The 18757-nt window shown below is 25.5% G+C and overlaps 1 protein-coding gene across 1 annotated transcript; it reads right to left on the bottom strand.

Moving 5' to 3' along the window:
- Positions 1-13268: 13268 nt before the first annotated feature.
- On the bottom strand, positions 13269-13649 carry LOC101512966 (uncharacterized). Its single transcript, XM_004504366.1, has one exon. The coding sequence runs from the start codon at positions 13647-13649 to the stop codon at positions 13269-13271; it is 381 nt and encodes a 126-aa protein (XP_004504423.1).
- Between the last annotated feature and the right edge of the window lie 5108 nt (positions 13650-18757).

Below are 18757 nucleotides of genomic sequence, written 5' to 3'. Positions count from 1 at the left end.
TATATATTATTATCAAATTCAAATCAATAACATAAGTTTTATCATCTCTAGGTGGTGTATTATTCTTATCTAACTCTCAATTTTATAATTTCTCTTAATTTTAAATTTAGTAAAGATATTTCAATTAGAGATAATGACTTATAACTTCTTCATTATTATACTAATAAATAGAGTTACGGAATTTAATGCTGTTCTTAATCTTAAAAAAAAAATTATAGGTACAATATTTTGTTGACACAATAATTGCTAACAAAGTAGTACGTGTACAATAAAAATAACAGCTGGAATTAGCGTGAAAAAATTAAAACTTAGATAAGAACTTTAATTATAAGAAGAAATAAACAAATCATAATAATGGAAGGAATAAACAAACATAAAAATCTATCACTAAGATATATTTTGATATGTTTCTCGTGATTTTTTTTAATTCAATTTGAAGGTGCTATGATCCGTAAAATCCTATATAAAACTATATAGTATACCACTAACTCATACACTTGATAACTCATCCATGGATTCTTCCTTTAGTATAAGTGTGATTTCTATCTTTGAATCAATTCAATCCATCTCACCAACAACTTCTTGGTATCTTCTCCATTCATTTTAGTTACAATTACTCAAATTTTTCTTCTACCCCCAAACCCTTATTTTACAATTAGTACTACTATTGTCGATGACTACTTCTTCTTTCTTTGAGAAATCATATGCAATTGTAATGCACAAATAATCATGAAATTTAATCAAAATACTCTTTTATTGTACAACATGTTTCGTTTTGTGCATCATTACATATTAGAAAGGATTCTACTTTGGCTAATCAAATTGCACTCAACACTGTCATAGAATATTGGAGATAAATGTGTTATTTAATGTTACCACACAAATTGTACTAGAAGAAGAAGATGTATTGGAGCAATATCATCATGATTATAATATTAATGGTCAACGGTAAATTCGTTGTAGAAATTTGAAGTTGATCAAACTCCTTCTCGTTTATTCTTTTATATTATCGTAGTTGTTTAGTGGGCAAGGTTATTAGATATGAAAATTTGTAGTTTGAAATAAACACAAATTATAGGCGTGCATTGGATCATGAAAAAGTTCTTACGTATTTTTTACGGAAAAAGTTCTTATTATTGTATTTACCCAACTAAATTTCTTTATTTTAGTTGTTGAATTATTCCAAGTTTTTAAATTTTTGTTACAGTAATGATAAAAATAGTTATTGTATTTTGAATCTAATTAAGTCATATAATTATTACAAAGGGAATGTTGAAGATACTAATATGCCTTCTTTTTTTAGAAAGGCACTGTGATGTAAAATTGTAAATCTAAATAGAGTTTGGCTTGCAAAAAAGAATATAGTGTTTTATATTTTTTCATAAAGAAAACGAAAAACAATGTTCTTGACATTGACTTATATTTAAAAGAACAAAATTTGAAGAATGCACCTCCTCCAAAGTCTCGCTTTCAGTGATATTTATTCACAAAAGACTTGTTAGATTTAAAGTATTTTAAAAGTAATAATATAAACTCATTTTATTTGTAAATGATTTCAAATTATTTATTAATAAAAAATATTTTATATATATTTAATTAGTTTATTTATTTTAAATTATAATAAAAATTTCTTTAAAATAACATTAATTTTAATATTAGTGTACATTTTTTGATAATCAATTATAATTAATATATTTTAATTATTCTTTTTTTATTTAAAAAATAATAAATTTAACAAAAGATTAATGAAAAATATTTATCTGTGTATAAAATATATTACAATTATTTATTTAGACTTAATATTTTTAAAATTGAAATTGTTCATTTAATAGTATCAATGAAGTTTTTAAAATGATTTAATTTTTTATATTAGTTAATTATAAAAATTTAAATATTACAAATTCATTTAGAAAAAATTATGTAATAGTTTCATAAGAGTAATTATGTTATTTAATAAATATTATCTTATTTGTTAAGTTTAACTGTCGTTTTCGTCTTTTCTCTCATATTTGTGACCTATAAAATATAAATTGACATATTTTAAATGAGACATATAATTTCATGATATAAAAATATTTAGATAGATTAATTACTCATATGTTATTAATTAAATTACCTAATATTGAAAAAATTTTAAAGTTGAAAGTTAAATTTTAGAGGATTTAATGGATGTTAATAATTGTAAATCGTATCATATGTCATGTTATTTAAAATATGTCACATCACTATTTTTTTAGTTAAAAAATTAGTATGAATAACAAAATTGTCCGATTTTAAAATAAAGGGACCAATTTTTTGAATTGATAAAAATAAGAGGGACAAAAACTACAATTAAGCATATTTGTTATCACATGCGCATCAAACGAAAAAATATGATAAATTTTAGGATTGAATATTTTTTTGGTCCCATAAATATATCATAATTTTTTTAAATTCAAAATTAAAATTTTCAAAATAAGTTTCTCGATAAAATCATAATTTTATTTGTTTTTCAAAAAAAATTTAAATCATAATTTTCTGAAAAAAAATATTCTTGAAAATCTTCAAAAAAATTATCAAATAATATATCAATTAATCACAAAATTATGCACAAATATCAGTGTAAACTTTTGATATTATTTATTACATATTCTTTAAATTTAATCATTAAATTGAAGACTATACAATTTATATCATCTAAATAAAATTAATTAAATAAAGAATTTATTTAAGAAATTCTTCTAATTATAATTTTTTTTACTCCTCTAATATATGGAATAGAGCCTATAATTTGAATTATTAGATATTTACAAAGTAATTTTTCCAATTTAATTTTTTGTTATTTATTTAACAAAGTTTTAGTATATTGAATGAATTGTACACCTAAAAATCTTGATTTGTCACCACCACAAGTTTAGTATATTTAACTACTTTATCCGATTTTTCATGATCATATTGCGCATAATTTAGTTAGAGATAGTGATTCAATAAGTTCTTTTTTATTATGAGACTAAATAAACCTAGATACGATATTCATGGCCGTTATTATTATTATTATTTTTTTGTTTTGTAAAATCTTCGTATGCAAAACAAATTTGACATAATTATTGGCAACAAACTAATACGTAAAACAAAAATAAACTTGTTTTAGCGTACTGATATTAAAATTTAGATGAGAACTTTAATTATAAGGATAAAAAAGAATCATAATTATAGGATAGATCTAAATAGGCTAAATTACATTTGTGGTCCTTTAACTTAATTTCAAGTAACGTTTTAGTTCTTTATTTTTTTTTTTTCCGACTTGGTCCTTTATTTTAATTTTAAGTGACAATTTGATATTTTATGTTTTAAAATTTCAACAATGATATCCTTTTTTATACAAAAATTCAAAAAAAAATTCAATAAAAACTCATAAAATTAATTATATTCTTCAATATAATACAAATTTCATCAAATTCGTAACGCAAATCTTCAAATAAACTCATATTTTCATACTTTATTTGATATTTTTAGGAATAAAGGACTAAATCGGGAAAAAAAAAGATAAAGGACTAAAACGTTACCTGAAATTAAGTTAAGGGACCACAAATGTAATTTAGCCATCTAAATACATAAAATATCAACCACCAATATATCTTTCCATAAAAAAATAAAAATAGTTAGTTAATGACTCTATAACTTCTTTTTTATAATCATGAAAAAAGAGACATCTTTTAATTCAAAATAATGACTCTATAACTTCTTTTCTATTTTGAGACTAAATAAAAGGAGATATGGTATTCATTGCCATTATTATTTAAAAATAAATAAAGATACTAATTTTTTTTGACACAACTATTGTCAACAAATTAGTACGGATAAAATAAAATCAACCGATTTTAGAGTGAAGATCCTAAAACATAGATAAGAACTTTAATTATAAAGATTAGAAGAAAAAAATAAATCATAATTATCGGAGAGATTCAAATACATATAGTATCAACCACCAATTTATTTCTCCATAAAAAAATAAAAATAGCTTTGATATGTTTTTCCTTATTTTTCTTATCCATCTTAGGCTAAATTACATTTGTGGTCCTTTAACTTAATTTCAGGTAACGCTTTAGTCCTTTATCCTTTTTTTTTTCCCGACTTGGTCCTTTATTTTAATTTTAAGTGACAATTTGATATTTTATTTTTTAAAACTTCAACAATGATATCCTTTTTTATACAAAAATTAAAAAAAAAATTCAATCAAAACTCATAAAATTAATTATATTCTTCAATATAATACAAATTTCATCAAATTCGTAACGCAAATCTTCAAATAAACTCATATTTTCATACTTTATTTGATATTTTTAGGAATAAAGGACTAAATCGGGAAGAAAAAAAAGATAAAGGACTAAAACGTTACCTGAAATTAAGTTAAGGGACAACGAATGTAATTTAGCCTAATCTTAAGTTGTTATGATCCATGAAATCCTATAAAACCATCAGCATACCAAACAAATTAAACCAAATTCATAAACACTAAACCAAATTATTGTTTACCTCTCAAACACTTATAACACATCTATGGGTTCTTCCTTCAACCTAACTGTGATTCCTGTCCTTGAATCATTACATTCCTTCTCACCAACAATATTTCCTTCTTTGAATGGTACCTTCTCCATTCATTTTAGTTACAACCACTCAACTTTTTCTTCTACATCAACTCCTTATTTTAAAACTACTACTATCGTCGATGACTACTTCTTCATCCCTAGAGAAATCTTATGCAATTCTAATGCACAAACAATTATGGAATTTAATCAAAATACTCTCTTATTATATCACATTATATCACATGTTCCGTTTTATGCACCGTTATACATTAAAAATGGTTCTACCTAAAATAGGAGACATGGCAAGACGAATGGTTGCATTCAACACTGAACCACGTGGAATATTGAAGATCAATGTGTTGCTTAATGTTACCACATCAATTGTATTAGAAGAAGAAAATTTAATGGAGCAATATCATCATCGTGATTATAATATTAATGGTCAACAAAATGTGGGTTCCTTAAAGAAGTTGATCAACCTCTTTCGATTCTAAAGATCCATGTTCAATTTGTTTGGATGAGTACGGTAATGGGTCAAATTTAGAACTCGTTTATACAAAATGTTTACATCTTTTTCATAGTCTTCTTATTCTTGTCCATTGTGTCGATCTAAAATAATATGAATGAAAAAAAGATAAAGGACGACTAAGATAATATGAATAGAAAAAGAACAATTGATGAATTTGGTTGTTTTTAATTTTTATTTTTTTAGTACCCTAGTTTTTTAGTGGTCTTTAGCTAGATTATTAGATATGCAAAATTGTAGTTTGTGTTAAAAACATTATATGTGTGATGAACAAGATCTTATGATTTTTTCACGGAAAATTCTTATTATTCTATTTACCAAGCCAAATATCTTTGTGTTTAATTACTGAATTATTCTACTTTTGTTAATTTTTGTTTCAATGATGATAAAAATAATTATTGTATTTTGCATCTAATTAAGTCAAAGAATTATCATGAAGAGAAAGATGAAGATATTAGATCTATTTGTTTAAGATTTTTTTAAAATAACTTTTATAGTATTTTATCTTTTTGTTATAACATTTTTTAAACAGAATTTTAAAAAAAATTCAAATAAAAAATTGGCTTAAATAATTTATTTTAAAATACGATTTGAAGTATTTCATCTACTTTCTACAACTTTTATTGGATAATAAATTTTCAAAAACTGATTATAATGAAAAGCTATTTCGATTTACTATTCATACAAATAATTTTTGTAAGATATATTTTTTTTTAAAATGTAATTTTTATCATGTGAAAATCTACATAAATGAGTATCTAAGTTATTAAATAACAAAATTACTTTTTTTAATTGGTAACAAATAAATCTAAAAAATCTTTATTATTTTTATAAATTTTCATAAAAAAATATTTTTAAAAATATAAAATCAAAATTAATTTTTTTAAATGTTAAACAAATAGACCTATTAACGATCCTATTCTAAATATGCTATGTATTTTTTTTTTTTAAGTATTTTCATTTAAAATTTAAACGACTATGACTTGCAAAAATAATATAATTTTCTATATTTTTTCATAAATAAAACGGAATACAATGTTACCTTGATTTACAATTTTTTATTTTTTTTTCTGAAATAATATTGACTTATAATTAAACAAACAAAATTTGAAGAATGCAGTCTCCTTCAAAGTGCCACTTTCAGTTGCATTGATTTATATTTTAGTGTTTAATAGAGTATTGAAAGTGGTTAATAATATAAAATTATACATATGTCACTCAAAAATATCTCAACTATTAAAATAAAAAATTACAAAAAAGTTAGAGAAAAAAGAACAATGTTAGGATATTTAATATTGTGTTAAATTTACGTGTTCATATATTTTTTTTTATTATCAAGTTAACATCAATCACATAAGTTTTATCATCACTACGAGATGTATTATTCATATCTAGCTCTCAATTCTATTATTACTCTTAATTTTAAATTTAGAAAAGATATTTCAATTAGAGATAATGACTTATAATTCTTCATTATTATACTAATAAATAGAGTTACGGAATTTAATGCTGTTCTTAGTCTTAAAAAAGAAGAAGTTATAGAGACAATATTTTTATTAAAACATAGATAAACACTTTAATTATAAGAAGAAATAAACAAATTAATCATAATAATGGAAGGGATAAACAAACATAAAAATCTATCACCAAGATATTTATCCATAAAAAAATAAATAAACAGTCTTGATATGTTTCTCATAATTTTTTTTTTCAATTTGAAGATGTGATGATCCGTTATATAAAACCATATAGTAACCATTAAAAAAATTGTTAAAGTTTTTTAGGAATAGTAGAAGATTATTTGGTGTTTGTACACTTTAATAAAAATTACATTTTTTAAAAATATTCCTTTTAAAAAATAATTTTTAGGAGAAATCATTCAAATATTTTATTTTAAACAGTTTTTATATTTATATTCAAATTCTAAATTTTTTTAAAGGCGGTAACAAATAGATGAATGTTATTATATATTTTTAAAATAATTGTTTAAAAAAAAATATTAACAACGTTCCTACATTAATTGAAGGTTGGATTTGACTTTCAAAGAATTATTAACTTGAAATTACTTATATTCAATTTTTATAAAGTTTGTTGTTGAAATCAATCATAAAAGTTTGTTGATCGTCGATATTATTATTATTATTATTATTATTATTATTATTATTATTATTATTATTATTATTATTATTATTATTATTATTATTATTATTATTATTATTATTATTATTATGATCAGTTTCAACAACCAATTTTTAGTATAAGATATCACACTTAAATTGAAGGAGTAATTCATGGTTTGTTAGTGTCAATGAGTGTACATTTGTTGAGTATACATTATAACACTTTTCTGGTGGCACAAAGAATGAAGAGTTTAAATGAGTTTATAACTCTTAATAAGATTTTGTCAGAAAGAAAAATCTAAGATACCGCTCAATACATCGTAACAACTTTTATCTTTCAAAATTTTCCTCAATCCAAAAAGTTGTATTTCTGAAATTTATTTATGTAACAATAAGATAAGAGAGAAAAAATAATCGTGAGAAGGATATTAATTTTTTTTCTTCAATAAATATCGTTGGACAATAAAATATTGTTCAATCAATCAAATAATATATCAATTAATCACAAAATTCTGCATAAATATCGGTGTAAACTTTTGATAAAATTTTATTCATTACATATTTTTTAAATTTAATCATTAAACTGAAGACTATACAATTTATATCATCTAAAAAAATTAATTAAATAAAGAATCGGGATGAAAAAAGATATATCAAATTTTAAAAATTAATTAAATAAACAAAAATATCAAATTGTAGGCTAAAAAATTTCCAATTATAAATGAAAAACTTTAAATGATAGACTGAAACATGAAGAAAAGAGACAAAAATTATAGATATGCTTTATATATAAGTATAGAAAATAAAGATTGATAAAATATAAATAAAATAATATAAATGTAATGCTAAATTTGATAAAACATATTTAATCTTTACAAATTTAATGACATTATCTATTTTTTCCAACCCATTGATTTAGTTAAGAATATACTATATTTAATAGAGATAGTTATATTTATGTTAATTGATTAAAAGATATGTTTGTCAATAATTATTAACAATTAAATATAGAAATAGGTTAGTTTATGTCGAACCAGACTTTACAAGGTTTAATTTTGGGTTTAAAAAAATATTCAAGGTAAAAGTCTAACATGTGACCTGTTGCAAGCTTAAATATTTTTTAAGATTGAGTTTGACCTTGATGGAAATAAGGTATGGTCTCTTAGACTACTTCAAAACCTATTTCGTTTTAACATTTTTAAATAATTAATCAAATATATCTTTAAATAGACAAATAAGTTAATATAATTATGAAAAAAGATATAATTATGAAAATAAAAATATTATTTTTTAACTTAAGAACTTATTTAATCCTAAATATTATTATTTCTAAATCTTGTACCATCATTATCTATAGTTCTCAATTCTATCTTTTATCTAAACTTTAAAATTAGATAAAATCTTTTAGTTAAAGATAATGACTCTATAACTTCTTTTTTAATATGAGACTAAATAAAAGGAGATATGGTATTCATTGTTATTATTTAAAAAAAAATAAAGATACAAAATTTTTTTGACACAACTATTGCCAACAAACTAGTACAAATAAAATCAAATCAACCTATTTTAGAATGAAGATACTAAAACATAGATAAGAACTTTAATTATAAAGATAAGAAAAAGAAAATAAATCATAATTATCGAAGATATCTAAATACATAAAGTATCAACCACCAATATATTTCTCTATAAAAAATAAAAATATCTTTGATATATTTCTCCTTATTTCTCTTATCCAATCTTAAATTGTTATGATCCATGAAATCCTATAAAACCATCATCATACCAAACAAATTAAACCAAACTCATAAACACTAAACCAAATTATTTTTTACCTCTCAAACACTTATAACACATCTATGGGTTCTTCCATCAACCTAACTGTGATTCCTGTCCTTGAATCATTACATTCATTCTCACCAACAATATTTCCTTCTTTGAATGGTACCTTCTCCATTCATTTTAGTTACAATCACTCAATCTTTTTTTCTACATCAACTCCTTATTTTACAACTACTACTATTGTCGATGACTACTTCCTCATCCCTAGGGAAATCTTATGCAATTGTAATGCACAAACAATTATGGAATTTAATCCAAATACTCTCTTATTATATAACATGTTCCGTTTTATGCACCCTTATACATTAAAAAGGGTTCTACCTAAAATAGGAGACATGGCTAGACGAATGGTTGCATTCAGCACTGAACCACGTGGAATATTGGAGATCAATGTGTTGCTTAATGTTACCACATCAATTGTACTAGAAGAAGAAAATTTAATGGAGCAATATCATCATCGTGATTATAATATTAATTGTCAACAAAATGTGGGTTCCTTAAAGAAATCTGAAGTTGATCAGCCTCTTTCTTGTGATTCTAAAGATCCATGTTCAATTTGTTTGGAGGAGTACGGTAATGGGTCAAATTTAGAACTCGTTTATACAAAATGTTTACATGTTTTTCATAAGGAGTGTCTTGACAAGTGGGTTAGTCAATTATGCACCAATCAATCGTCTTCTTATTCTTGTCCATTGTGTCGATCTAAGATAATATGAATGAAAAAAGGAGAAGGGATGATGAAGATAATATGAATAGAAAAAGAACAATTTATATGAATTTGGTTGTTTTTATTTTTTATTTTTTAGTACCTTAGTTGTTTAGTGGTCTTTAGCAAGATTATTAGATATGCAAAATTGTAGTTTGTGTTAAAAACAAATTATATGTGTGATGGAGAAGACCTTATGATTTTTTCACGGAAAAATTCTTATTATTGTATTTACCAAGCCAAATATATTTATTTTAATTACTGAATTATTCAACTTTTGTTAATTTTTGTTTCAATGATGATAAAAGTAATTATTGTATTTTGAATCTAATTAAGCCATACAATTATCATGAGGAGAGTGATGAAGATATTAGATCTGTTTGTTGAAGATTTTTTTTAAATAACTTTTATAGTATTTTATCTTTTTGTTATAATATTTTTTTTAAAGAATTTAAAAAATATTCAAGTAAAAAATTGGTTTAACTAATTTATTTTAAAATACGATTTGAAAGTATTTAATCTACTTTCTACTATTTTTATTGATTAATGAATTTTCAAAACCTGATTATAATGAAAAGTTATTTTGATATGCTATTGATACAAACAATTATTGTTAGATATATTTCTTTTATATGTTAATTTTATCATGTTAAAATCTACAATAATGAATACCTAAGTTATTAATTTTATCATGTTCAAAAATACAGCTTTTTGAATTGAGGAGAACTTTGAAAGATAAATGTTGTTACACGTATTGAGCGATATCTTAGATTTTTTTTTTTTTTTAACAAAATCTTATTATGAGTTATAAACCCACTTAAACTCTTTGATTTTTTGTGCCACTAGAAAAGTGTTACAATATATACTCAACAAAACTAATGAACCCTCATTGACACTAACAAACCATGAATTACTCCTTCAATCAAATTGTGATATCTTATCCTAAAAATTTGTTGTTGAAACTGATCATATAATAATAATAATAATAATAATAATAATAATAATAATAATAATAATAATAATAATAATAATAATAATAATAATAATAATAAAAACAGCAAAAATCAACATACTTTCTACTATTTTTATTGATTAATGAATTTTCAAAACCTGATTATAATGAAAAGTTATTTTGATATGCTATTGATACAAACAATTATTGTTAGATATATTTCTTTTATATGTTAATTTTATCATGTTAAAATCTACAATAATGAATACCTAAGTTATTAATTTTATCATGTTCAAAAATACAGCTTTTTGAATTGAGGAGAACTTTGAAAGATAAATGTTGTTACACGTATTGAGCGATATCTTAGATTTTTTTTTTTTTTTAACAAAATCTTATTATGAGTTATAAACCCACTTAAACTCTTTGATTTTTTGTGCCACTAGAAAAGTGTTACAATATATACTCAACAAAACTAATGAACCCTCATTGACACTAACAAACCATGAATTACTCCTTCAATCAAATTGTGATATCTTATCCTAAAAATTTGTTGTTGAAACTGATCATATAATAATAATAATAATAATAATAATAATAATAATAATAATAACAACAACAACAACAACAACGTCGGTCAACAAATTGGGAATTTGCTAGAGGAAATGAAAATCGGTCATCCTCCTTGTTTAGATTCCATAGATCAATGTTCTATTTGTTTGGAGGAATTTGGCAAAGGATCAAAGTGAAGACTCTATAATACAAAATGCTCTCATATTTTCCATAAAGATTGTATTAACAAGTGGATCCAACAATGCATCCTTAAATCATTTTCTTACTCTTGTCCATTGTGTCGATCTAAGATAATATGATCGTGATGTTTGTTTTATCCCAATGTATTTTTTTTTTCCGTGTTATGTTTGATCTTTTTGAGTTTTTTAATAAGGTTTGTAACGAGTGTATTTTTTTCTCCGTTTTATTGGTTTTGTGATTTTTTATTTATTTTTATTTTTTTTAAAACAAAATATATAATTTTCCATATTATTATTATTATTATTATTATTATTATTATTATTATTATTATTATTATTATTATTATTATTATTATTATTATTATTATTATTATTATTATTATTATATGATCAGTTTCAACAACAAATTTTTAGGATAAGATATCACAATTAGATTGAAGGAGTAATTCATGGTTTGTTAGTGTCAATGAGTGTTCATTAGTTTTGTTGAGTATATATTATAACACTTTTATAGTGGCACAAAAAATCAAAGAGTTTAAGTGGGTTTATAACTCTTAATAAGATTTTGTTAAAAAAAAAACAAAATCTAAGATATCGCTGAATACATGTAACAACATTTATCTTTCAAAATTCTCCTCAATTCAAAAAGCTGTATTTTTTAAATTTATGTAACAATAAGATGAGAGAGAAAAATAATTGTAAGAAGGATATTAATTTTTTTTTCAATGAATATTGTTGGACAATAAAATTTTGTTCAGTCAATCAAAAGTTTACACTAATATTTGTGCATAATTTCGTGATTAATTGATCTATTATTTGATTGACTGAACAAAATTTTATTGTCCAATAATATTTATTGAAAAAAAAATTAATATCCTTCTCACGATTATTTTTCTCTCTCATCTTATTGTTACATAAATTTCAAAAATATACAGCATTTTGGATTGAGGAAAATTTTGAAAGATAGATGTTGTTACATGTATTGAGCGATATCTTAGATTTTGTTTTGTTTTTTTAACAAAATCTTATTAAGAGTTAAAAAAACACAATTTTTGTTCAAAATCTTATTAAATTTATAAAAATAGTAAATATTTTTTAAATTTATTTGTTACCAATTAAAAAATATAATTTTGTCATTTAATAACTTAGGTATTCATTATTGTAGATTTTAACATGATAAAATTAACATATAAAAAGAAATATATCTAACAAAAATTATTTGTATCAATAGCATATTAAAATAACTTTTCATTATAATCAGGTTTTAAAAATTCATTATCCAATAAAAATTGTAGAAAGTAGATTAAATACTTCAAATCGTATTTTAAAATAAATTAGTTAAACCTATTTTTTACTTGAATTTTTTATAAATTCTTTAAAAAAAAATACTATAACAAAAAGATAAAATACTATAAAAGTTATTTAAAAAAAATCTTCAACAAATAGATCTAATATCTTCATCACTCTCCTCATGATAATTGTATGGCTTAATTAGATTCAAAATACAATAATTATTTTTATCATAATTGAAACAAAAATTAACAAAAGTTGAATAATTCAGTAATTAAAATAAATATATTTGGCTTGGTAAATACAATAATAAGAATTTTTCCGTGAAAAAATCACAAGATCTTCTCCATCACACATATAATTTGTTTTTAACACAAACTACAATTTTGCATATCTAATAATCTTGCTAAAGACCATTAAACAACTAAGGTACTAAAAAATAAAAACAACCAAATTCATATAAATTGTTCTTTTTCTATTCATATTATCTTAATCATCCCTTATCCTTTTTTCATTCATATTATCTTAGATCGACACAATGGACAAGAATAAGAAGACGATTGATTGGTGCATAATTGACTAACCCACTTGTCAAGACACTCCTTATGAAAAACATGTAAACATTTTGTATAAACGAGTTCTAAATTTGACCCATTACCGTACTCCTCCAAACAAATTGAACATGGATCTTTAGAATCACAAGAAAGAGGTTGATCAACTTCAGATATCTTTAAGGAACCCACATTTTGTTGACCATTAATATTATAATCACGACGATGATATTGCTCCATTAAATTTTCTTCTTCTAGTACAATTGATGTGGTAACATTAAGCAACACATTAATCCCCAATATTCCACGTGGTTCAGTGCTGAATGCAACCATTCGTCTAGCCATGTCTCCTATTTTAGGTAGAACCCTTTTTAATGTATAAGGGTGCATAAAACGGAACATGTGATATAATAAGAGAGTATTTTGATTAAATTCCATAATTGTTTGTGCATTACAATTGCATAAGATTTCCCTAGGGATGAGGAAGTAGTCATCGACAATAGTAGTAGTTGTAAAATAAGGAGTTGATGTAGAAAAAAAGATTGAGTGATTGTAACTAAAATGAATGGAGAAGGTACCATTCAAAGAAGGAAATATTGTTGGTGACAAGGAATGTAATGATTCAAGGACAGGAATCACAGTTAGGTTGATGGAAGAACCCATAGATGTGTTATAAGTGTTTGAGAGGTAAAAAATAATTTGGTTTAGTGTTTATGAGTTTGGTTTAATTTGTTTGGTATGATGATGGTTTTATAGGATTTCATGGATCATAACAATTTAAGATTGGATAAGAGAAATAAGGAGAAATATATCAAAGATATTTTTATTTTTTATGGAGAAATATATTGGTGGTTGATACTTTATGTATTTAGATATCTCCGATAATTATGATTTATTTTCTTTTTCTTATCTTTATAATTAAAGTTCTTATCTATGTTTTAGTATCTTCACTCTCAAATAGGTTGATTTTATTTTATTCGTGCTAGTTTGTTTGCAATAGTTGTGTCAAAAAAATTTCATATCTTTATTTTTTTTAAATAATAACAGCAATAAATACCATATCTCCTTTTATTTAGTCTCACAATAAAAAAGAAGTTGTAGAGTCATTATCTTTAACTAAAAGATTTTATCTAATTTTAAAGTTCAGATAGAAGATAGAATTGAGAACTATAGATAATGATGGTACAAGATATATAAATAATAATATTTATGGTTAAATAAGTTCTTAAGTTAAAAAATAATTTTTTGTTTTCATAATTATATCTTTTTTCATAATTATATTAACTTATTTGTCTATTTAAAAATATTAAAATAAAATAGGCTTTGAAGTAGTTTAAGAGACTATACCTTATTTCCATCAAGGTCAAACTCACTCTTAAAAAATATTTAAGCTTGCAACAAGTCATATGTTAGACTTATACCTTGAATATTTTTTTAAAACGAAAATTAAACCTTGTAAAGTCTGGTTCGACATAAAGTAACCTATTTCTATATTTAATTGTTGATAATTATTGACAAACATATTTTTTAATCAATTAACATAAATATAACTATCCCTATTAAATATAGTATATTCTTAACTAAATCAATGGGTTGGAAAAAATAGATAATGTCATTAAATTTGTAACGTTTAAATATGTTTTTATCAAATTTAGCTTTACACTTATATTATTTTATATATATTTTATCAATCTTTATTTTCTATACTTATATATAAAGCATATCTATAATTTTTGTCTCTTTTCTTCATGTTTCAGTCTTTCATTTAAAGTTTTTCATTTATAATTGGAAATTTTTTAGCCTACAATTTGATATTTTTGTTTATTTAATTAATTTTTAAAATTTGATATATCTTTTTTCATTCCGATTCTTTATTTAATTAATTTTTTTAGATGATATAAATTGTATAGTCTTCAGTTTAATGATTAAATTTAAAAAATATGTAATGAATAAAATTTTATCAAAAGTTTACACCGATATTTATGCAGAATTTTATGATTAATTGATATATTATTTGATTGATTGAATTAAAATTTTATTGTCCAACGGTATTTATTGAAGAAAAAAAATTAATATCCTTCTCACGATTATTTTTTCTCTCTTATCTTATTGTTACATAAATTTCAGAAATACAACTTTTTGGATTGTGGAAAATTTTGAAAGATAAAAGTTGTTACGATGTGTTGAGCGGTATCTTAGATTTTTCTTTTTGACAAAATCTTATTAAGAGTTATAAACTCATTTAAACTCTTCATTCTTTGTGCCACCAGAAAAGTGTTATAATGTATACTCAACAAATGTACACTCATTGACACTAACAAACCATGAATTACTCCTTCAATTTAAGTGTGATATCTTATCCTTATCGACGATCAACAAACTTTTATGATTGATTTCAGGCAAGCTGTCACAAACTCGACCACCTGTTTCTTCATTCCATACCATCAATAGTTTTGCTTCAAATCTTGGTACATCTTGGTCACTCCTTGATGAAAACTCAGTTTACTCTTGAGTGCCTCCTCAAGAATAATCCCTTTTATCTTGTCCACTGCTGGGATGCAAATGCGTCCGTTGCAGCGCATAATATTGTCTGGCCCAACTTTGAATTCTGATGCCTTCCCTTGCACAATCAAGTGCCTCTTTTGCTGAAGTAATTCATCGTTAAATTGATGTTTCTGAATGTCCTCAATTAACCCATTAGAGAGGATTATCATGCTAAATTTTAATTCTCCTGGTGAAAACTCCACATTCAAGTTAAGATCACGAAACTTCTCTAGTAATTCTTGTTCTTTTACCATTAAGAATGATACAAGTATATTTTGTCTACTTAAGGCATCCGCAACTATGTTGGCCTTTTCCGGGTGATATTGCAATCTAAAGTCGTAATCCTTCAAGGTTTCCATCCACCTTCTTTGCCTCATATTGAGCTTTTTTTGATCGAACAGGTATTGCAAGCTTTTATGGTCACTAAAAATTGTAAATGTACTTCCATACAAGTGGTGTCTCCAAATTTTTAGGGAAAACATTATCGCAGCCAATTCCAAATCATGTGTGGGATAGTTTATTTCATGTGTTTTTAGTTGTCGTGACGCATAGGCTACTGCCTTCTTATTCTGCTTGAGGACACTTCCCAATCCTTGATGAGAGGCATCACAATAAACTTCGTAAGGTTCATTTGGTTGTGGCAAAGTTAGTACCAGAGAGGTCGTCAAACGTTCCTTTAATAGTCTAAAACTCGCCTCACACTCTTCTGTCCACACAAACGATTGATCATTTCTTGTAAGTTGGGTCAGTGGGGATACAATCTTAGCACAACCTTCAATAAATCTTCGGTAATAGCCAGCTAATACAACAAAGCTTTTAATGTATGTAACAGTCCTTGGCCGCTTCCAATCTACAACGGCCTTTACCTTGCCTGGATCGACAGCAATTCCTTCATTCGAGATCACATGCCCTAGAAAATTGACTTCCTCCAACCAAAATCCACAATTCGCTTGGTTGGCATACAATTGTTTCTCTCGCAACACTGATAGAACTTGTTGTAATTACTCCTCATGCTCCTCTCGACTTTTAGAATAAATGAGAATGTCATTTATAAATACCACTACGAATTTGTCCAAAAATAGGTGGAAGATACGATTCATGTTGTCCATAAATATTGCGGGTGCATTAGTCACTCCGAATGGCATTACAAGATACTCATAATGTGCGTAACGAGTCTGAAATGCAGTCTTGGGAATGTCTTCTGCCTTAACTCGTATTTGGTGATACCCATATTTCAAATCTATCTTGGAGAACACTACAGCCCCTCAGAGTTGATCCATAAGGTCATCGATACGCGGCAATGGATATTGGTTCTTGATAGTGGCCTTGTTGAGTTGCCTGTAATCTACACAAAGTCGTGAACGTCCGTCCTTTTTCTTTACTAACAAGATAGGAGCTCCCCACGATGAAACACTAGGTCGAATAAATTGTTTGGACATTAATTCTTCCAATTGTTCTTTAAGTTCAGTTAGTTCGGAAGACGACATCCGATAGGGTGCAATTGAGATGGGTCTAATACCTGGGTGTAAGTCAATAGAAAACTCAGTCTCTCGCACTGGCGGTAGTCCTGGTACATCAGTCGAAAACACATCGGAGAAATCTCTAACCACTAGTACATCCTCTATCTTGGCATCATGAGTAACTCCCATACTAGCTAGGGACAAAATCTCCATACCTCATTCCTTAAGAGCAACCTTGATTTCGTGCACGACTAAGAATTTAGAAAGCTCTTGGTCGAGGAAAATTACAGTCTTATGACCACAATCTAATAAAATATAATGGTATGACAACCAATCCATACCAAGGATAACATCGAGGTTCTTAAGAGGTAGACAATTGAGATTCACATTAAACTTCATACTCAACACAACTATAGGACAATGCATACATGTCGTATTTGCAGTTAAAGTCTTATCAGCAGCAGTGGTAACAAACAAATCAAACAATAAGGTTGTGACATGCAATTCCAATAGCTTCACACAATCCATAGAGATAAATGAATATGTTGCACCAGAGTCAAAAAGGACAGTTAAATATTACCTGAGATTTCACACTCCCTTTGGAAGGATTCATTTGGATGAGAGGTCCCTTGACCATTTATATTGTAAACTCATCCTTGAGATGTTGGGCGTGTGACTTTAGTCGCCTTCAGTAAGGCTTCTGCCTTTGGTTCCTTGCAATCCCTGGCTAAATCTTCGGGCTTCTGGCATTTAAAACATACATTGTCGTTGAGTGTGCACTTATCCGCAAAGTGTCTTGGGTCTCCACAACGATAACAATATGGCTTTGATTCTGAAGTCCCCTATCTATCATCTGAAATGGAGGTCATTGGATGATATGGTCCCTTATTTGACCCTTGGGGATGATGATATGGGTTTTGATATGGTCTACTACGACCCTGGTTCTGATTACTCGGTCGTGTTGGTCCCCCGTGGTTACTAGTACCCCCACGATTCAGCATGCGGTTCTTCATAGCCTCTACTTCTCTGCACTTTTCCGCTAGGGGTTGGAACCACATGATTCCCAGAGGTAGTACCGAATCTTGAATTTCATACTTCAGCCCATCTTGGAAACAGTGACACATAAAGTCTTCATCAATAGTCTGACGAAAAACTTGAAATATCGCGATAAGGATTCAAACTTCGCCGCATATTCTCTCACAGTCATGCTACCTTGGCGGACCTTCGGAAAGTCATGTCCCAATTTTGTTCTAGCACTTACCGAAAAGTACTTGTCCAAAAACTTCATCTGAAAAGACTCCCAGTTAATCTCTTCTTGAGCAGCTTCCATCATCAGTTTGGTGCTCATCCACCAATATTCAGCATCACCAAGTGGCAGATAAGTGGCATAATTCACTTTAACTCCAGGTGGGAATCGAATCACTTCAAAGATCTTTTCCACTTCCTATA

Source organism: Cicer arietinum, chromosome 6 (genome assembly GCF_000331145.2).
Source record: "Cicer arietinum cultivar CDC Frontier isolate Library 1 chromosome 6, Cicar.CDCFrontier_v2.0, whole genome shotgun sequence".
NCBI lineage: Eukaryota > Viridiplantae > Streptophyta > Magnoliopsida > Fabales > Fabaceae > Cicer > Cicer arietinum.
Note: the sequence above shows the minus strand (reverse complement) of the source record. Positions and strands in the feature narration are given on the sequence as shown.